Source organism: Eptesicus fuscus, chromosome 15, assembly GCF_027574615.1.
Source record: "Eptesicus fuscus isolate TK198812 chromosome 15, DD_ASM_mEF_20220401, whole genome shotgun sequence".
NCBI classification, from domain to species: Eukaryota; Metazoa; Chordata; class Mammalia; order Chiroptera; family Vespertilionidae; genus Eptesicus; species Eptesicus fuscus.
The window spans coordinates 49690943-49710329 of record NC_072487.1 but is presented as its reverse complement, the minus strand read 5'-3'; the positions used below and the strand labels follow the sequence as shown (position 1 = coordinate 49710329).

The 19387-nt window shown below is 54.7% G+C and overlaps 3 protein-coding genes across 9 annotated transcripts; 1 reads left to right on the top strand and 2 right to left on the bottom strand.

The window, feature by feature from the left end:
- The first annotated feature begins 2590 nt into the window (after window positions 1-2590).
- On the top strand, window positions 2591-3695 carry CCL27 (C-C motif chemokine ligand 27). 2 transcript variants are annotated; one of them, XM_028146168.2, is made up of 3 exons: window positions 2591-3046; window positions 3194-3323; window positions 3519-3695. In XM_028146168.2, the coding sequence occupies exons 1-3, from the start codon at window positions 2977-2979 to the stop codon at window positions 3673-3675; spliced, it is 357 nt and encodes a 118-aa protein (XP_028001969.1). In that variant the 5' UTR covers window positions 2591-2976; the 3' UTR covers window positions 3676-3695. The 2 variants fall into 2 exon arrangements, with proteins under 2 accessions (XP_028001969.1, XP_008140390.1); XM_008142168.3 differs by having other exon boundaries at window positions 2593-3046; window positions 3191-3323.
- Window positions 3696-3764: 69 nt separating this feature from the next.
- On the bottom strand, window positions 3765-14020 carry IL11RA (interleukin 11 receptor subunit alpha). 5 transcript variants are annotated; one of them, XM_008141948.3, is made up of 13 exons: window positions 13948-14020; window positions 10533-10632; window positions 10182-10242; window positions 8799-8968; window positions 8553-8667; window positions 8368-8400; window positions 8116-8282; window positions 7022-7185; window positions 6058-6199; window positions 5614-5733; window positions 5389-5485; window positions 5063-5145; window positions 3765-4192 (listed from the first exon to the last, which is right to left on the bottom strand). In XM_008141948.3, exons 2-13 carry the CDS (start codon window positions 10630-10632, stop codon window positions 4176-4178), a joined length of 1269 nt encoding a protein of 422 aa, XP_008140170.2. In that variant the 5' UTR covers window positions 13948-14020; the 3' UTR covers window positions 3765-4175. The 5 variants fall into 5 exon arrangements, with proteins under 5 accessions (XP_008140170.2, XP_054582948.1, XP_054582947.1 ...); XM_054726973.1 differs by lacking the exon at window positions 13948-14020 and adding an exon at window positions 13881-13900; XM_054726972.1 differs by lacking the exon at window positions 13948-14020 and adding an exon at window positions 13655-13727.
- A 1460-nt stretch (window positions 14021-15480) lies between these two features.
- Window positions 15481-18949, bottom strand: GALT (galactose-1-phosphate uridylyltransferase). 2 transcript variants are annotated; one of them, XM_008141949.3, is made up of 11 exons: window positions 18797-18949; window positions 18328-18497; window positions 18024-18099; window positions 17886-17934; window positions 17631-17760; window positions 17405-17461; window positions 17108-17230; window positions 16695-16827; window positions 16509-16592; window positions 16028-16182; window positions 15481-15797 (listed from the first exon to the last, which is right to left on the bottom strand). In XM_008141949.3, the coding sequence occupies exons 1-11, from the start codon at window positions 18885-18887 to the stop codon at window positions 15717-15719; spliced, it is 1149 nt and encodes a 382-aa protein (XP_008140171.2). In that variant the 5' UTR covers window positions 18888-18949; the 3' UTR covers window positions 15481-15716. The 2 variants fall into 2 exon arrangements, with proteins under 2 accessions (XP_008140171.2, XP_028001973.2); XM_028146172.2 differs by lacking the exon at window positions 18797-18949 and adding an exon at window positions 18589-18628.
- Window positions 18950-19387: the final 438 nt, after the last annotated feature.

The window sequence follows — 19387 nt, the reverse complement described above, 5'->3', positions numbered from 1 at the left end:
GCCACCGCGCGTCCCTCCTGACTGCCGCCGCTGCCGCCACGTTTACGCTGGGAGCCCCTCTCCAAGCTGGCTGTGTCCTTAGCTGGCAGGGCCTCTCTTCTCAATAGGGTGCCCCTGTTATATCTAAGGGTCCCCCATCAGTATCAGGCCTTCATTACTGTCAGTGACTGCCCTTCACCCCCTACACCTGCATTCATCACTGAGTGGCCTGTGTGGAGGGTTGGTCTTCCTTCCAACTTTATTCCCACATTCTTGTGTTCTCACAACCCCAGCTCTCTGTCGGCTACCACCGTCCTCCTCGCTAAGACTGTGCCCGATCTTCTTTTCCTAGGAGTGGATCTAAAAGATCTTAAGGCCAGGCTTGAGGAAGTAGGCTGTGAGGGGAGAGAAGGAGTCCTAGAAGCTGCCTCCCTCGGCCTGCCATAGGGAAGAGACTTAGGACTGTCGGAGGGCTTTCCCTATAATTAATGCCCCAACTTCCAGCTCCTCCGTCTGATCCCAAGTTTAAAGACACTTGGCATCCACCCACCTAGAAGTTCTTACTGCTCCTTAGGACAACCTAAGGGCCACTGTCCCCTGTCATCCCTTTCTCTCTTGTGACCCAGTTGACCCACTATCTCCTAAAGTGCTGAGGGTCAGGGACTCCAGTAGGCCAACACCCCCATCAGTTAGGGACTGGCCCCCCGGCACCAGAAAGGGCACTAAAGGATTAAGTTAAAGAGACAGCCCAGTTTGTGGGTTGGGGGCAAAGCTAACTTTCAGCCTGGCGCTGCCCCTGCCACAGCAGGTTGTGGCTGAGGAGACTCGGCCCTGTCTATGGAGAAGCCAAAGGGAAGAGATGGGTACGTACCTGGAAGAATTCATTTCTTGCCGTCTCGGGTCTCTGGACTGACTGGTCCAGGAGAGACCATAAAGTGTATGGCAGACAGACCGCTGACGCAGATCGGTGACAAGACGATGGCCCCTCAATCACTGCACCCAAGCTCTGGGCCACAGGTCCAGACTGGAGGGTGGAGAGAGCCCCTAAGGCCTCTGGCACTAGAAGTTCAAGATGTCTCTGGGTTGTGTCCACCTTCAGAAATGGACCCGGGTCTTGAGCCATTTTATCACAATGTCTACATCAAGAACCCTGTCAAAAGGGAGTACCCTGTCTAGCCCTGGGCCTATACCTCACCAGGAAACTGTCAGAATTCCCGAGTATCCACGAGGCAATTCCCGGGAAGGGCCTTCAAGTTCCACCCTGGACAGGAGGGAGAAGCTCCAGTTGTTCAGCCTGAGAGGGGGACTAGTTTCTGCTCTTGGAGACGATGGTCCCTCCTGATTGCTGCAGCAGAGCAAGTTGCCCAGCAAAGGTGTGAGTCCCCAGGCCAAGAGAAGGCCTGCCCCATAGAAGGTTAAAACAGCGGAAATGCTGCAGACGGCACTCCTGCTAGATAAGGACTTGATTACTGGGTTATGACTCAGTTTATATTTCAAATACTGAGCAGGACTTGAGGTTTGAAATCCCCAGACCTGGTGTGGGAAATTCTTCAAGTTGCCAGGGGCACTAAACACCCTAGGCCAGTGGACGGCAAACCGCGGCTCGCGAGCCACATGCGGCTCTTTGGCCCCTTGAGTGTGGCTCTTCCACAAAATACCACGTGCGGGCACGCACATACAGTGCGATTGAAACTTCGTGGCCCATGCGCAGAAGTCGGTTTTCGGCTCTCAAAAGAAATTTCAATCGTTGTACTGTTGATATTTGGCTCTGTTGACTAATGAGTTTGCCGACCACTGCCCTAGGCAGTTCCCAGCTTCCTGGAAAGGACAGCAGGAGGAGTTTCTCTTTGAGGGGTAAGGGGAAGCAGGGAGTGAGGGCTGGGTATGGGATTAGGAGAGAAGGGACAGGAAGTAGATGGGAGGTTGGGGTGTTAGCAAGAAGATGGGATGCAGAGGGCGTAGGTGTTCCTGGGTATTACTGAGCCTGGGTGGGGAAAGGGAATGTTTTCCCAGGCCCACAGTGGAGAGAAGCTAGAATTTGAACAGAACAAAAGAGAAGTAAGTGAGCTCTTGAGTCTGATGTCTCAATAAGCCAAGGAGGGACTGAGTATGGAAACGCCAGGCCAGGCCCCTTTTGCCAAGAAGCTGGCATTTCTGGGACAGGACTAGGCAAAAACAGAAAGATTTCTTGTGGGGTTTTTTGTTTGTTTGTTTGTTTTTACCTTAGCAGCAACCTGGCACCAAAGAACTTTTATCTTCCCTTATCTACCCTCCTTACCCACCCCACCCTTCCTTCCTGTCTCATCTTGCTAGAGAAAGCAGCCCCCACCTCAACCTCTCCAAGGCACCCCAAATACCACCAAAGGGGCCTTCCCAAACACGCCTGCTGAGGGACCTGTTCCCATCAATTTCTCCTGATAAGATAAGCAGGCTAGGGCGGGAAGTGGGGAGGGGAAAATGAAGGCAAATTGTGCTGGCTTGCCCTCAGCTCCACCCTACCCACAACACCCCCATCAGAATTTGTGTGTGCTAGTCTGACTGGAATATTGTGAAAACAGCTGTGTGGCAGTGGGATTTTGCGTATAATTGGGGCTGCATAATTCTGTCTATGGTTGTCTGACCACGTGAGGTTGATCGAGTGAGGTGTGACTGTGCATGTGCAGCTATGGGTATATGACTATGAATGTCCATCCTTGGATGCCACGGAGGATTCTTGGCTGCTCTTATTCAGTCACTGTACCTTCAGGCCCCACATCATGCACTATCCCTCTCCCCAGCTTCTCTGCCCAGGGCTTAGGAGCCCATGGGAAAAGGCTTTCCTAAAAGAGGAAGGGGTCTCTGGCACAGGGGTCTGTGGCAACCAGAGCCCAGGAGTGTCACAGGATGAGAAATCCATCCTCACCTGCCTCTGACTCACCTGGCGCCCCAGGTTAAAGGTATCCAGATAAAAGATAGAGGAGAAGGAGGAGAGAGAAAGAAGTATCCAGGCTGCGCAGCATGAAGGAGCCCTCACCCACCATCAGCCTCCTGCTGCTACTGTTGCTTCTGATCCCAGACTCGGGAGCAGGTCAGTGCTTGGGGGGCTAGAAGGCCAGGGATCTGGGTGAATGGGATGGAGGGGAAAGGGGCCCAGGAAGTCCAGCTTCCAGCTGTCTGATTGAGGGGTTTTCGGTCAGGAGCCCTCTGAACATGTGGCCCCATTATTCCCTAGCAGTGCTACTGCCATCCAGCACTACCTGCTGTACTCAGCTCTACCGACAGCCACTCTCAAGAAAGCTACTGAGGAAGGTCACCAGGGTGGAACTGCAGGAGGCTAATGGGGACTGTCACCTCCAGGCTTTTGTGTGAGCTCTGACCCTGCCCTTGATACTGATCCCTGACTCTGACCCCAGTCCCAATCCCTGACGCAGATCCCAACCCCAGCCCCAACTGCTAATTCGGATGCCAGCTCAGGTTGTCATCTGGCCTCTGCCCCTAATCCCTGGACCCTAACCTAATCTGCCAACTATGACCATGGCTTTGGGCCATTCCTTTCCCAGGCTTCACCTGTCTCGACGCAGTGTCTGCATCCACCCCCAGAACCGCAGCCTGGCTCGATGGTTTGAGCGCCAAGGAAGGAGGTTCCAGGGGACTCTGCCCAATCTGAATTTTGATCTAATAGGGAAAATGGGCCGGGACCCCCAACAGTCAAAATAATAAAGCTGGATTGAACAATAGTCTCTGGTTGTGGTCTCCAAGTTCTATGTATTCTCCTGTGAGCCCTGAACCTGAAGCTGGGAGACATGTAAATAAAGAACCTCCTCATTCTCTTTATTCACACCTTCACAACCCCCACCAGGGGCAAGGCAAACAGCAAGGACCCACACACACTCCCCAGATATGTACATACATACATACATGCAGAGAACACATGTTCCCTGCCTCACATACACATGGGCATACATGGACACAGATATACACATCTATAAACATTCCACTGGTGAGCCTCTAGCTCTGGGATAACATCAGAGGTCCAGGTACCTTTCATCTGGCAAGTTGGAACAGATAGTCTCATAGAAATGAGCTCCAAACAAAACTTCAGCTGAGACACCTCCCCTCATGAGGATCCACTGTCCTGCCTGGGTTCTATCTGTCCATCCATCCAAACCAGCAAGACAGAGTTATAGGTGGAATTAGCTGAAGTCTTCCTGGGTTCTCTATAGGTTTGGGGCTCCTAGAAAAAGGAAAAGTAAAATCAAGGGAGATAATAGGACTAGATTTTGGCCCGGACACCCTGAGTATGAGGAAGGAGACCCAGCTCTGAGCTTAACATTCCTGGAATGAATAGGGGAACCTAGCTCTGAATGAGCTCCAACACCCTAAAAATGAGGGAGAGGACCTAGCTCTGGTGCAGGCACATAAAGAATAAGGGAGAAGCCAAAACCGGTTTGGCTCAGTGGATGGAGCTTCGGCCTGCGGACTGAAAGGTCCCGGGTTCGATTCCAGGTCAAGGGCATGTACCTTGGTTGCGGGCACATCCCCAGTGGGGGGTGTGCAGGAGGCAGCTGATCGATGTTTCTCTCTTATCGATGTTTCTAACTCTCTATCCCTCTCCCTTCCTCTCTCTGTAAAAAATCAATAAAATATATTAAAAAAAAAAAAAAAAAGAATAAGGGAGAAGCCCTGGCCAGGTAGGTCAGTTGGTTAGAGCAACGTTCCAATACACCCAGGTTGCGGGTTTAATTCCCCGGTCAGGGTACATGCAAGAAAATAAAAATATAAATAAAAATCAGTTTTAAAAAAAGAATAAGGGAAGGAGGGACCCAGCTCTGATCCAAGACACCCCAAGAGTAAAGATAGATATCCAGCCCTGAGCCTAGCACACTGAAAATGGGGATGGAGTCAATCTAGGAGCCCAATACCCTGCAAGAGAGGGAAGGGATCCAACTCTGAGCCCAGGGACTCAAGAATGACAGGTCCATCCCTGAGCCCAGACATCATAAGAATGAGGAGACCCAACTATGATTCCCAATACCCTTATGATGACGGGCCTACAATGAGGGCACACATCTCCAAGGCCAAACCTCCTGGAGGTCCTACTCACCTGGAAGCTTGTCCACTGGAATCATCGGGCCCAAGAAACCAGGCTTCTGGGGTCCATCTTTCCCATCTGGTCTCAGCCTCAGCCTGGAGCATAAAAAGGCAGCTGTTTTCCTGACAATGTGGGGCATCTCAGTCTCCTCCAAAAGGGTTTATTAGGAAAGGTTAGGAGAGGAATCAGTGAGAATCATGAAGTTGAGGAGAAGAAAGAAAAGTAGTTCCAGAATCATGTTCAGTGGGAAGTCATGAGGGGTGGGAAAGGGTAGGGTCTGTGGGTATCTGAGCATCTGTGTGGGATCAGAGCCTAAGGCACCAATGACAGTCACTTACCAGAGCCCCAGTGCCAGGGCCCCAGCTGCCAGTCCCAGGAAAGAGAAGATTCCCAAAGATGCTAGGACAGCTACCTGCTCCAGAGGGTCCCTGTGGACTGGAGGGGCGGGCGGGGGGGGGGGGGGGGGGGGTCACATGTGAGAGTGAGCCTGACCAAACTCGGTGCCCCCTTCTCTCTAGAACTTTCCCATCCTCTACCACCTCTGCCCATCTACCCAAGCTCACCAAGTGGCTGTAGGTCTGGCAGGAGGGAGGGCCTTGGGGGAGCAGGGCTGTCTGCTTGAGGCTCCTTCTCCAGCTGCATGTATGGCTGACCCCCAGCTGGTATCTCCTTAGGTAGGGGCCCTGAAGAGAGGCAAGACCGGAGAAGAATTGTCCACACAGGGTAGAGGCAGAGGCCAGGGCCTGCCAGTTGAAGCCAGGGCCTGGCTTGGACACAGGGGCACGAAGGAAGCAGAGCCTGAAAGGCCAGAGGCAATTTCTGGAGATGTAACAGGGGTGGAGGCTGAGGAGCAGGGCTTAAGCTAGGACAGGGCTGCAGGCATCCAAGGCTGAAGCCTGGATCAGCAATTGCCATGCCTATGTGGGCGGGGCATGTGCCACGCAGCCCTGTTCGTGCCAACCTGTCCAGCGGAGGGACAAGGCGCATTCCTTGGTTCTGTCTCTCACCAGTGCTCGGAGTCCCCCAGGCCTCAGGGCTCCAGGCGCTCCAGGTGCCAGCATCCAGAAAGTCCCGGGCACTGACCCGGACAGCATGGGGCAGCCCAGCCACAGCATCTGTGATCACCTCCTCCAATCCAGCTGGCTCCACCTGGCGGTGAAGATGGTTCACCATTGAGTTACCCAGATTATAAGCACTGAGCCTCCCTGGCCCGGGGCCCCAGTCTGCAGAGTACCCCTTCCTCCCTGTCCTGTCCCTGCCAGCCTGGTAGAGCCATTTGGGCCTCAGGTAGAGTGGCTGGTGGTATCAGGTCTACACACAGTGTTTGGAAGACAAAACTACGTAGTGTTTACATAGACAGGCTGTGCTGTCAGACTGCCTGGGCTCAAATCTTCCGGGGTAACCTTGAGCCTCTCTATGCCTCAGTTCCTTCATTTGTAAAACAGAGGTGAAAACACCTCAGTGAAATAATGCATATACAAATGTGTGGCTTGGTGCCCGGTGGGCAGACAGCGCTCAATGAATATTGGTTATTATCTGAGGCAGCCACTCCCCAGACGTGATGCGGCCAACCTCTGGCATCTCCCGAGGTGGGAATTCACTACTATCTTTATCTGGGATATGAGTGTTTTGTATCTGGGCATATGGATGAAAGACACTTCCAATTTTAGTATATGTGCTGCCCAAGTGAGCACGACACTTCTTTTCCTAGAAAAGTTATTTTTAAAAAGCCACTGCTGCCTTCCCACAGATAGGCTTACATCAGAGTTACATCCCACAGGACAGAGGCTTGGTTTATTGCTCCCTGCTGCACCCCCAGCACCCAGCACAAAGCCTGGCCCAGGGGAAGCCCTCGCTATGGGGAGGCAACAAGGCTCCAGTGACCTGCCAATGCCAGAAACCCATGCAGAACACCAGAAACATGAAACCAGAGACAGGACCCGCAGCCCTGGGACACACTCCAGGCCTCACCATGGACCAGGTGGGATGCTGCACTGGACGGTACTGCAGCCGGAACTTGAGCAGGAAGTGGGGCTGGCGGGGCCAGGAGGCAGGGTATGTCCAGCTGGCACGCAGGCGGCGGGGGTAACCAGGTACTGACTCTACCCGCAGCCCCTGGGGTGGGTCAGGACGCACTGCAGGTGGTGGAGACACAAAGTCAGGGCAGGTGACAGGTACCCATCCCTTACCCACCACCTCCCAAAGGAAGGTGTGTGTGTGTGCTTAAAGGTACCTGAAGGAGGCACTTCCAAGGGGTTGGGGAAATCTTAAGCTTGGTCATCCTTTAGACTCAGGACCTGTCTGTTATCCTTATTATAAAATGAGCTGAGATCTGGAGACAGGTTTTTGAAAGCTTTGTTGAGTGTTTTTTTTGTTTTTGTTTTTTGTTAATCCTCACCCGGGGATATTTTTTCCATTGACTTTTAGAGAGAGTGAAATGGAGAGGTAAGAGACAGAGAGAGGAAAACATTGATGTGAGAGAGACACATCGATTGGTTGTCTCTTGCACATTCCCTGACTGGGCCAAGGATTGAGTCTGCAACCAAGGTACGTACCCTTGACCAGAATCGAACCCACAACCCTTCAGTCTGAAGGCCGACACTCTAACTACAGAGCCAAAACAGCTAGAGCTGTAGAGTGGATTAAAAAGTAACCCTGCTTTCCATCAAGGAAGAAGATGACTTAGCCCAAATTCCAGCCAGAGCTTTAGTGCCCTCATCCCATGTACAGATCAAGAGGAAGGAGGGGCCAGTAATGGCTTCCAATGGACAGGGAGGACTTGAGACATGGCTGCCTTCAGCTCAGAGCTCAGAAGCAGAGAGACAGCTCTGAGGCTAGGCAGCTAGGAAGGACTTGTGCGGAGTGGGGAGTGGCAACAGCCCTGGGCTCTGATCGCCTTGGCTTCTTGGTCTCCACAGGGGCCATCTGTGTGCTGAAACAGGGGTCCATGTTGGGAGGGAACTGTCTGGGCGCTCTGGGGAGTTCTGTGTTGGGACATCTGTACTCTGGAGTCTGTTGGAGTCTCTGCGCTTGGGATCTGGGGGACTCTAGGGCTGGGTACTCACAGATGCTCTGCAAGCTCACATCCAGCAGGCGTGTGCTGGCTCCCAGGGGGTTCACCTCAGTCACATTGATTCGGTACTGGCTCCAGAACTCTGCCCCATGGACCACACAGCGGGCAGCCCCTGGGGGGTCCTGTGGGCACGGCCAGGGCCCTGTAGATGGACTTGTCCTAGGAGAGAGGAAGTGGTCTTGGGCTTTGGAAATGCTCATTGTGGGATCCAGCTGCAGCCCCCAGCCTCTCCCTCAGGTCCTACCTCTGGCCATCAGCTCCTGGCACTGTCTTCTTCCTGGCAGGGAGGGGGCCATCTGAGGTCAGGTAGGAAAAGAGGGTCCTCCCTCTTTCTAAGGCATTCCTCGGAACCTCCCTCCCAGCCTCCCATACCCACGTTGTGCTGGCACACTTAAATGTATAGACCCACACACCCCATCACGCACACACCTGTAGGAAGTAAGGTAGCGGGTGGGTAAACCGCTGACCTGGCTGGGACTCCAAGCGCAGGAGAAGTTCTCATAGTCAGCTGCTCGGCAGGAGACAACAGGCCGAGCTGGGGGGTCTAGAGGCAGAGGGTGCAGCTGGAGACTGAGAAGTCCCCAACCTCCCATCTCAGAGGGCTTACTCAGGACCCTGATTCCCTCAGGAGCCCCATGTTCATCACTGCCACCCAATACTCCCTCCCCAACTCACAGCCCAGCTGCAGGGTCACTGTGCCCCCAAGTGCACCATCCAGGGTCCGGCAGATGTAGGTCCCTTCGTCAGTGCTGTCTGCCCGGGCTAGGACCAGCTCATGCCCCAGCCCAGAGTCAGGTCCCTGGAGCAGCCTTGTCTCCCCGTCCCGAAACCAGGACACGGGGGTCCTGCGGGTGAGACAAGGTGATGACGATAGACAGAGGAAAGGTTTCAAGTGTAAGTCGGACCATGCCACAGCTCTCCATTGTCTTCTCACTCACCTGCATTAAAACCCACACTCCTTTTGCTGATTCACAAAGCCTCTGGTAACTTAGCCCTTCCATTCCTTCTTCAGCTCCTCCTTCCACCCCCTCACCTACTGTACTCCCATCCTGTCCAGTTAGCCTTTTTTCTGTTTAAGAGTGTTGAGCTCCAGTGGATAGAGCGTCAGCCTGCGGACTGAGGGGTCCCAGGTTCGATTCCGGTCAAGGGCATGTGTCTTGGTTGCGGGCACATCCCCAGTAGGGGGTGTGCAGGAGGCAGCTGATCGATGTTTCTCTCTCATCGAATGTTTCTAACTCTCTATCTCGCTCCCTTCCTCTCTGTAAAAAAATCAATAAAATATATTTTAAAAATAAATAATAAATAAAATATATTTTAAAAAGAGTGTTGAGCTCGCCCAGCTGGTGTGGCTCAGTGATTGAGCGTCGACCCATGAATCAGGAGGTCACGGTTCGATTCCTGGTCAGGGCACATGCCCAGGTTGCAGGTTCCATCCCGGTGTGGGGGCGTGCAGGAGGCAGCCAATCAATGATTCTCTCTCATCATTAATGTTTCTATCTGTGCCTCTCCCTTCCTCTCTCTAAAGTTAAAAAAAAAAAAAAAGTGTTGAGCTCATTCCCACCTCAGGGCATTTGCACTGGCCTTTGACAGAAATGCTTCTACCTCGATCTGTGCCTGGCTGCCTCCTTCCTGACCTTCACAAACCAGCTTCAGTGTTACTTCTTCAGAGAGGCCTTTCCTGATTACCAAGAAAAAGGAACCACTCAGTGATCCTCTTCCAGGGCACTCTCTTTTAATTTTCTGCCCAGCAGGTATCACTAGCTGGCAAGATTCTTATTTGCTTATTGTCTGACTGCCCCACTGGGATGTAAGCTCTATGAGGGCTGACGTCTTGCCTGGCTTGTGCACTGCTGTATCGCAGGAACTAGAAGAGACCCGGCACTTAGCGGGTGCTCAATACATGTTGGTTGAAATTGTCTGCTGAATAAGGATGGTTTGAAGATTAGGACAGATACAGAGGTGACGATAACAGACACCGGGCGGGGGGGGGGGCATGAGGACTGGGCAGGGTCAAGAAAGGGTCATGAGTGTCGCCCCAACAGGCAGGAGGGCACTTACCCAGCAGTCACTCCAGGGCAACACAGCGTCAGGGACCTTCCAGGCTGTCCATACTGGACCCCTGTGGAGGGCACTTCTGAGGAGAGGCTCTTCCTTTCCCTCTCCCCAAACACCCCATTTTATGAGCGTGAAGGGGTAAGGAGTAGACTTTTAAGCCCTGGGTAGAGTCATTGGGTCAGAGTATCATGTTATAATGTGGAGACAGAGGTCCGAGGACAGGTTAGAAAGGGGATGTTGCCAGGTTGAATGTCAGGAGTTTGGGGGTCACAGATGAGATTTGGGGTAGGGGGGGGCCACCTTGAAGGTGGCAAGCCATACATCAGAGTTGGGTTCATGCAGCGGGGTTCTCACCTGGGGGGCCCCAGGCCTGGGGACAGGAGGAGGAGGCGGACACTAGGGCTGCAGCCACAGCCACCAAGACCCTGCTCAGTCCTGAACAGCTGCTGCTCATCTGTGGGGGGGAGAGGCAGTTTCAGCAACCCCGTACCCCCCGAGATAAGAGGCTAACTTCAGCTTCTTCCTCTAAACTGTGGCTTTCTAGGAGGAAAACTGAGGTACCAAGTTGGGGTAAGAATGTCAGAAATCACTGGGGGATCTGATCTAAGCTCCCCCTTTCCACCACACATCCCTGTGCTGTGCATATGCCACACACACACACACACACACACACACACACACACACACACACAGAGTGCTGTGCGCGCACAAGCACACAAACACACCCTCAGTCTCCATCTCAGTCCTGGGCTTAGGGCCCAGAACAAAAGCTGGAAGCGACAGACTGTGCCAGCACCACCCCCCTGCACCACCCTTGGCGCCCACCCCTGGCACCAAATGCCAGCACCGGCTCAGTCATTCCTATTAACTCCTCCAATCCAGCTGTTAGGAATCCTGGCATCCACCTGGCCCAAAGCTAATCACGGCCTCTGACTGACCTGAGGCAGCCCTCACCATGGAGCTGTCATGGTGGGTCTAAGCCCACCCTGTACTCCTGCCATGGAGCCTAGCCCTGCTCTAGCTGCCAAGCCTTTTCTCGCCTGGGCCTGCCTGGCCTCCTGCTCTGGCTCCTTGGGCCACTCATCTGGCCCGACTCTGGAGTCTTGTTGGTCTCAAGCCTGTGAGGCTGGATGGGGCTAGGGTGCAGGCTCAGGCTGTAGAGTTAAGCAGATCCAGATGCCCTGGCTGCTGCCAGAGGCTGGGGGCAGGCGAGGAGCCAGCAGATGGAGACAGGGTGGCGGGAAAGGGAGAGGAGGCTGAAGGGAGCTGGGAGCCTGCAGGGACAGGGGTCTGGGGTGGGGTCCACAGGACCGGGAGATACTCAGAGATCAGGACTGGGCAGGTGGGACTCCGTGAGGTGAGAGCTGAGCTGGGGCAGCAGGAATTCAGGAAGGCAGAGGAAGTAGCCAACTATGTGTGTATGGGGTTTGGAAGGTGCTAAGAGAGAGGGATTCTGGATGGACAGGAAGCAGGAGGAGGAAGGCAGTGGGGAAGTGGCCATGGGGACAGGAGAAGGGCAGATGGGGAAAGGGCCCTGGGCAAGGGCTACAGACCCCTCCCAAGTAGAGCAGAACAAGGACTTCCATGTGTCTGGGTGTCTGCCTGGGTGTCCAGTGGCTCACCCCAGGCTTCCCAGCCACATCTACCCTGCTCAGCCCCACCCTACCTCGGTGATCCCCGTGGCTAAGTGTCCATGGCCTCCAAGACTTCCTCCCACCAGCTACAGCACCCGTCTGAGCTCCACAGTGCTGAGACCCCAGAATCATCTCCTCCTCCCCCTTCCCCGCCCCCGCCCCTCTGAGTGCTGGATCTCAGCCACTCATAGCCAAGCCCCCTCCCCCCTCCTGCCTTCAACCCCATTCTCCTCCCTCCTCCCTTCCCACCCTCTTAACCTCCTCCCATCCGAGGCCCTGGGAAGGGAAGAGGCCTACCCCCAGTCTGGAAAGGAAGCCACAGGCGCAGCCAGGACCAGCGAGAGGGAAAGGAGGGCTGCTTATGTCCCCATCAGTGACCGATTCCCTACGTTTCCACAGAGCCAGACACAGCCACACTCACGCGTGGACTCACCAGGCGCAGTCAACAAAAAGATACTCCCCTTGCACAAACATGGACACAATCAAGTGAAAAATCAGATACCCGTGCGCCCACTCTTTTCGCTCCCCAGCAAAGATTTCCTGAGGGCGCAGCCAGGGCATGTGTTTGAGGGGAAGGGAGGCCCCAGGTTGGGGGATATAAAGAAAAGCCAAAGAGTCCAGTTTCCCCTCCCCTGGATGTTCCAGCCATTTCTCACCTCCCCCTCCACTCTTTGGGCCCCAGCACCAGGAAATGCCTTTGGTCCCTTGGTGCCAGATACACAAGACCCACGCTTACCCTCAGACACACACTCTCAGATACGGCCACTCACAGTCACACCAATGTACTCAGATATCCTCACTCAGACTCAGACACTTGCATTTACACAAACCCACACCCTCACACAGATACACACATCTTACTCTTCCTCCCACAGTCACATGCACACACTTAGCATTCTGTCTCGGGAATGGGGTCATAGCATTTCCTAAAGGCAACTTCTCATCCTTCTCATCGTAGTTTAGGCCCCATCTTCCAGGAAGCTCTTATCACGGCAGATCCCACATCTCATCACTGTCACAGGGCAGCAGGTAATTGAAGAGACAAGGGTGAACAGGAAAGTCAGGCATAGCAGTGCTGGGAGAGACAGAGATGAAAGGACCGGAGAGGCAGAGTTATAAAACAGATACGCAGATACCGGAGGAGACAAAACTGTGAAGAGAGGCAGAGAGCCACAGTTCTAGGAAGACAGTAGCAGGGGGAGAAAAGGAAATAGAAGGAGCCCAGCGGCATGGCTCAGTGGTTGAGCTCGTCCTGCGAACCGGGAGGTCACAGTTCAATTCCCGGTCGGGTTGCAGGCTCCATCCCCAGTGTGGGCCATGCCAGAGGCAGCCGGTCAATGATTCTCTCTCATCATTGATGTTTCTATCTCTCTCTCCCTCTCCCTTCCTCTCTGAAATCAATACAAGTATATTTTAAAGAGATAAATATAAGGAAACCGAGTCAGACAGAGAAACAGAAAATAAGAAGCAATACACCAGCGACAGGGACTCTTGAGCACAGAGAGGAGGGGAAGCCCGATGTGTTGGGAATGGTTCAGTCTATGGGGACCTCGGTGGAAAGGTCAGTCCCCTTGTGTTTATATTGATCCCCCCAATATAAACACAGCTCCGCTCCCACGCAGTCTAACACTCAGGACACAGGACACACACAGAGTACAACTCTCGCTCTACGACTCCTTGCTCTGCCGTTCCTGAAGTCACACTCTGGCTTGCACAAACCCAGCCACCCCCTCTTACACTGGCAGAAACGATCTTAAACCCCGCAGAGACCTGCCCAAAACACATTCCCCGATGTGGTCACAGGACCTCTCACACGCACCCACCCACGACCCAGTCCCTCACCAAAAAGTTCACATTGACACAGACACGCTTAATCCCCGGCACAGCCACATGCACAATGACAGTTACAATAGCGGGCACTTGCAACAAGTGACACACTTGCGGAGCTTCACACAGATATCACACACACACAGCCTCACAGACACACACACACACACACACACACACACACACGCACGCACGCACACGCACTGACAGTCCCTCAGTCACACTGAGCCCTTCATCGTACTTCACCCTGCCCGGCCCTCTGCTGGCAAGGCTTCCCCGTGCACGCCCACGGCCCCACCAGGCCTCACCTTCCGCGGCCTCCGCCGCCAGCGCCCTCCGCCCTCGCCCTCTGCCCCGGCCTCTACTCCCTCCAGCCCTGGGGCCCGCTATGGGGGTGGCTCCGCCCAGGCACCAATGGAAGGAGAGGGGTGAAATAGGGGGGGGTTCCGGCCCATTGGAGCCTCCAACTGCCAATCACCTCCTCCCCCACCTCTGCCGGACACTTCCTGTCCCGTCCCGGACCGAGGAGGCTGCTAGGGGACAGAGGCCAGGGCTGGATTCCTGGGTCTTTGCCTGAAGGCTTCTCCTCCAGGAACAGCAAGACTGAAATCTTTCAGGCCCCTCCCCCTACCTACTGTCCGAAAACAAAGCCTTAAGTTCAGTGGCTCGGGAGCCACTGGACAGGTGACTGGACAAGCTTAAGGTGCCCCTGACTCCAAATAAGGAAAAACGGGGTAGGGCAGAGGTTCTCAAACTTTGCTGAATATTGCGGTTTTAAAACTGCAAGCCACACTCCAAACCAATTAAATCAGAAGCTCTGGAGGCTGGACCTAGGCATCAGTATTGTTTAAAACTCCCCCAGATGATTCCAAAATGCAGCCCAAAGGTGTAGGGAATGGTTCTGTTTAAAACTTCTGCGGGGTTTAGGCGAGTGCCTTAAGGAACAGGGTCCACTCTCCAGTCACTGGGGACTTAAGGAAAATGTGTACCATGTCTGTCTGCGCTCCTTCCAGACCAGGGCAACACTCCAAGTCCCAGACCCTTCCCCTCAGGGTCTCAAGAAAGAACCTTGGACGGGAAGGCAGGGTTCTCCTGGGCCAGGTCACCGCTGTCTGGCCTTGGCGTGACTCCCCCTCCCAGAGACTCAATTCCCTTAAGAGAAGAATGGAAACAAAGAGCCTTCTGGCCATCCTTGCCTTGTTCACAAGCCCTGTCCTCGCCTGAAAGTTTGAAGGACACTCGGTGGCATCAGGGTCTCCTGGGTTGCACGGCCTATTGTTCCCACACAGTAACAGTCTTCCCAAGGAAACGGGCTAGACTCCAAAGATCATCCCACCCTTCCAGGCCCTGGGGCTCCTCACTTCGGCAGCCTCTTTCCTGCCACAGCTGTTTATTACCCTGTGCAGTGCTGAGGCACAGGGAGGGACCACAGAGGTGGGTAGAGCCTGCACATACATGCTGCACATGGACGTCTGTCTGGAGAAGCCAAGGATACAAAGCCACGTACACGCTCCCTACCCGCCCCTTTAGCCCCTGTGGGCTGGAGCGGAGCCAAGCTGCAGCCACTCCACAAAGCCAGGGTTCTGGCCAGCAGCCCATGGTCTGGCCACTGACCACTGGGACCAGGATCCTGCTCACCCGCTCCCCACCAAACATCCAGGCCCAGGCTTGGTGAGCTGACACCCTAGGCGTGGTGGTGAGGGGGCCTCTGGCCTTCTCCAAAGCCTCAGCCACAGACAAGTACACAGGAGTTTTCATCGTTTTCTTAAATTGGGATGCTTTTGTTACTCCAGGAGTAAGAGCATCCATTAGACAAGACATAACACTGAGTGTTAATTTTGTTCAGAGATTTAGAGAAGATTTTTATCCTTAAGTTTTTCACATCTGTAGACAAAGAAAAGTTGTGGTTGAAGCTGTGCCTTCCGCCGTTAACCCAGACTCCCGAGGGTTAGAGTTCACACTCCTCTGGCATTAGAATAGGTGATTAAAGTTTGAGAAGAACAGTTTTATTGATCCCACATCTGCCCAAACCATAGGCTCTGGTTCTCTCAGGCAGAAAGCCTTGGGGTCAGCGTGGTCAGGCGATGGCTGCTGTCTCCCTGTCCTTCTGTCTCAGGCGGTAATGAACTTCAGGAAGTGCTCTCAGTCTCTCCGCAGCCTGAAAGGGGAAGAGGGAGGGTGAGAGCTGCCCAGAATGGTGGTATGGAGCTCTGAGTGATAAGGAGGCTGGTGACAAGGATTGCTGGGATAACCAGAGGATGAAGGAGCTGAGCAGCTCCTGAGGCCTTTGGAATGCCTAGGTTATAGGGATTCTCGAGGTCCTGATTGCTGGGATCTTTTGGAGGAAATGGGAGAGAAAAGGGGACCTAGGATGCTCCGAGTCTTGACCTGCTCAGGAGTGAGGTCCCTCTGAGCCTGGGCAAGCATTTCGTAGCCAACCATGAATTTCCGAACAGTGGCAGAGCGCAGGAGTGGAGGGTAGTAATGAGCGTGCAGCTGCCAGTGGTCCCAGTTGGCTCCGGCCTCTGATCCTGTGGGAGCCCCTGAGAGGAAGAAGGCAGAGATGGTCGAAACGGCCCTTTCTTAGTTCTACAGCCTCGCCCTGACACCCCCTACCCCATAACTAGGCTAGGTACTCGCAAACTCTATTTCCCAGCATTCTCTGCGAGAGAGCAGACCAGGCATTGGAAAGCACACTGGAACATATGTTTACCAAGTCCCTGCTCCACCCTCAGGCCTAGCAGCCCTGCTCCGGACATTTCCCCCAGCAAGAGTTCAAAGGCCTGCTAGGGGTTGCAGTCCCCCAGGCTGGGCCGCGGTAGCCCACAGATGATGTTAGGGCTAGATATGGGGGCTCACAAAGCCTCACCGTGCCAGCCCATGGAGTAGGGAAAGGATGTCTCAAACAGGTTGTCGTACTTGGTCAAGAGCTTCTTCATGATGCAGGCTAGATCTGGAACCAAAGCCTGACTCTCAGCCTGGGGCCTGGATGTTGGCCCTACCAGAGCAACCCCCATCCAGAGCCTGGCCCCAACATCCCAGCCGGGAGGCTCACCATCACGCTCGGCGGGGGTCAGCTCCGGCAGCCGCCGCACATGCCGGCGGGGGAGCAGCAGTGTTTGGAAGGGCCACACTGCCCAGAAGGGGACCAGCACTAACCAGTGCTCACTGGTTAGGACCAGACGTTCCTGAGCAAACCAAACGGAGATGCGGTCATCAGGCGGGTGTTGGTGGTCAGCAAACAGGCAAGGGAAGCAGAAGGAAAAAATGTACCCAGAGTCTTATAGCTTCCCACCACCGTCACCATTATCACCCTAGTCTAAGGCACCACCATCTTTCCTTTAGGTTACTGCTATGGCCTCCGGACAAGTCTCTCTATTTTCCTTCGACCCTTCTCCTTCACACACCTGTCTCTTTCGAGGTGTGAGGTTAGAGACTCCTTGGGGACAGGGCCTAGCTTTCTCCCACCTTCCTGAGCAGCTCCTGGCGGCCATATTCCATTAACAGAGGCTCTCCATGCTGACTCCGATAGGCTTGCTGAGATTTCTCCTCACGCTGGGCAATATCTGGCAGGAAACTGCTGGCCCACACCTGCCAAAGCATAGAAGAGAGAGAGAGAGAAAAAAAAAAAAGGCAGGTCCTTCATCCCCAATCCTCCACATCACTAGCATATTCCCTCTGTCCCATCTCTTACTTCAGTTCCCCTCCCCACAGTGCTGGCTGAGACTCAGCCTAGAAATGTACTGGAGCCCCTGACACACCTACCTGGCAGTGGGGGTGAGGGTTGGAACAGCCCATCATGGCTCCTTTGTTTTCAAAGATCTATCAAGTAGAGGGGTGCGGGGTGGGGGTTAGGGAGTTTTAGTAGCCAAAAAGACACCAAGTCAACCCTTCCAAACCACACCCTGTGGAAACAGAAATGCCAATTCCCAGAACCAAAGCTGCACCACCCCCTCCCTGCTCATCCAGGGGAGGGGGTAACCTCACAGACCTGTACCCAAGGGTACCGGGCACCCAGATCCTCTGTGACTGAGGCCCACACATCGATGACAGTCCGGATCTCAGGGATTGACATGAGTGGCAGTGTCACATCCGACCAGGGGTGGAAGCACAAGACCTTACTATGTAGTGTGGGAGGGAGGAATGACAGAAACATAGGGCTTGGATGTGCTAGGGGCAGGGTCCAACCCCAGCGCTCGGTCTAGGACATGGGTTGAAGGTTATAAGAGAGGAAATCCATAGTTACCAAACGCCTCGAGCAGCCTTTGCTTGAAAAAGAGGGTGATCACTGGGTCCTGAGATAAAAGGGTATCATTCTCTGCAACAGAAGTCCCCCCAAAAGGTCCAACCTCCTTTCCCCCCAAAAGCAGCAGAGCCGAGTTACCTGGACTGGGGGCATCAGGCTGCAGAGCTGGAAAGTCATTGTCGAACAGGAAAGTGCCGTCATACTGGGGATTCACCTACAGACAAGGGTGGGCTAGAAGTAGTCACTGCCCCATACCACCAGTCATCTGGTGGGCTTCAATGGCGGACAGGGTACAAGAGGGTGGGGAAGGCCCACTCTGGAGTCAAAAAGACTTGATGAGATATGACCCCGAAGGAAGTCCGCTACCCTCTGGGTGAGGGGCAGCTCTAAGTGGGAGCACCTCCCCTGGCCCAGCCTGCAGAGGTGGGCTCTAAAGGCTCACCTCCCCATTGGCCCGTGTGGCCCCCGGACACAGAGGGTTGCGGGGGTCATGGCGGGGCACTGTCTCCAGGAGCGAGGGCTCTACTTGCCCCTGCCAGGGTCGCTTCATGCGGTGCGCTGACACCAGCACCCACTCATCCTGCAGCGGGTTGTAGCGGATATGCTGATGCTCTGGGGGCAAAGAGTCAAGATCAGTCAGCACAGTTCTCTGTCCACCTCTCCAAGGGATCTCACCCACCCGCAGGCCCAAGCTCGGAGGCACCTCCTGGGCCCCGTCCGGCTCAGGAACTACAGGACCGGGCTTGGGCGTTCCCGGTGCACAGTAGCGTGCAATCCAACAAGGGTGTGTCTCTTCCCCGCTCGGGCCTGGCCGGGTGGGCGCGCCCACCTGGGCGTACGGACGACAAGGTCCTAAGGAAGGAGAGGGCTTGGCTCCGCGTCCCAGCGCGTCCCTGCCGCCCTCACGTTACCGCTCGCCCGGAAGGTGGCGGTGGCGTCCGCCTCTGACGCCGGCCGGCGCTGCTCAGGACTCGCTCCGGGACCCGCTCCGCTGCGCGACATGAGGTCAACGTGGGGGATCTTCTGCAGCGTCTGCCCCGCTGCCTTGCACCCACCTTGGTCAATCCAGCCCCGCCTCGCCCCCGGTGATTGGCCAGTCGCCAGCACGTGACTGTCTGAGGGGCCGACCGGCCACCAAGGGGCGGGGCTCAGGACGACCTTGCACTACAGGGGGCGACTTGGATAATTCCGTGGCCAAAGTCAGTACCCTGGAGAAAAAAAAAAATCTCTGTGAAAGCTGCTTACTGCCGATCCCTCGGCTCCGGACGCTTGCAAGATTTCTTGACTGCTTTCAGTCATTCGTTTGGTCATTCATTCAGCAAATATTTACTGAGTCTCCACCCTGTGCCAGGCACCTAGGCTGCGTGTGATGCAAGGGGATGCCCCTGTGTCAGGCATGGCCTCTGCCCTCCGGGAGCTTACGTTCTAGGGCACAGGAAAGGTATAACCCTGGACCCACAATCCCCTCACTTACTGCTCCGTGGCTGTGGTGGGGAGGAGAG

Bases quoted from the DNA above. Each gene is read 5' to 3' on its own strand.
- CCL27 (XM_008142168.3), top strand. From the start codon at position 2,977: ATGAAGGAGCCCTCACCCACCATCAGCCTCCTGCTGCTACTGTTGCTT. The intron at 3,047-3,190 runs GTCAGTGCTTGG...ATTATTCCCTAG, and splicing joins GATCCCAGACTCGGGAGCAG to CAGTGCTACTGCCATCCAGC. The intron at 3,324-3,518 runs GTGAGCTCTGAC...TTCCTTTCCCAG, and splicing joins TGTCACCTCCAGGCTTTTGT to GCTTCACCTGTCTCGACGCA.
- IL11RA (XM_008141948.3), bottom strand. From the start codon at position 10,632: ATGAGCAGCAGCTGTTCAGGACTGAGCAGGGTCTTGGTGGCTGTGGCT. The intron at 8,969-10,181 runs GTAAGTGCCCTC...TCTCACCCGCAG, and splicing joins TGCCCTGGAGTGACTGCTGG to GACCCCCGTGTCCTGGTTTC. The intron at 6,200-7,021 runs GTGAGGCCTGGA...CTTCACCGCCAG, and splicing joins AGCATCCCACCTGGTCCATG to GTGGAGCCAGCTGGATTGGA.
- GALT (XM_008141949.3), bottom strand. From the start codon at position 18,887: ATGTCGCGCAGCGGAGCGGGTCCCGGAGCGAGTCCTGAGCAGCGCCGG. The intron at 17,761-17,885 runs GTAACTATGGAT...CACACTACATAG, and splicing joins AAGGCTGCTCGAGGCGTTTG to TAAGGTCTTGTGCTTCCACC. The intron at 17,462-17,630 runs GTCTGTGAGGTT...TCTACTTGATAG, and splicing joins CCCGGTACCCTTGGGTACAG to ATCTTTGAAAACAAAGGAGC.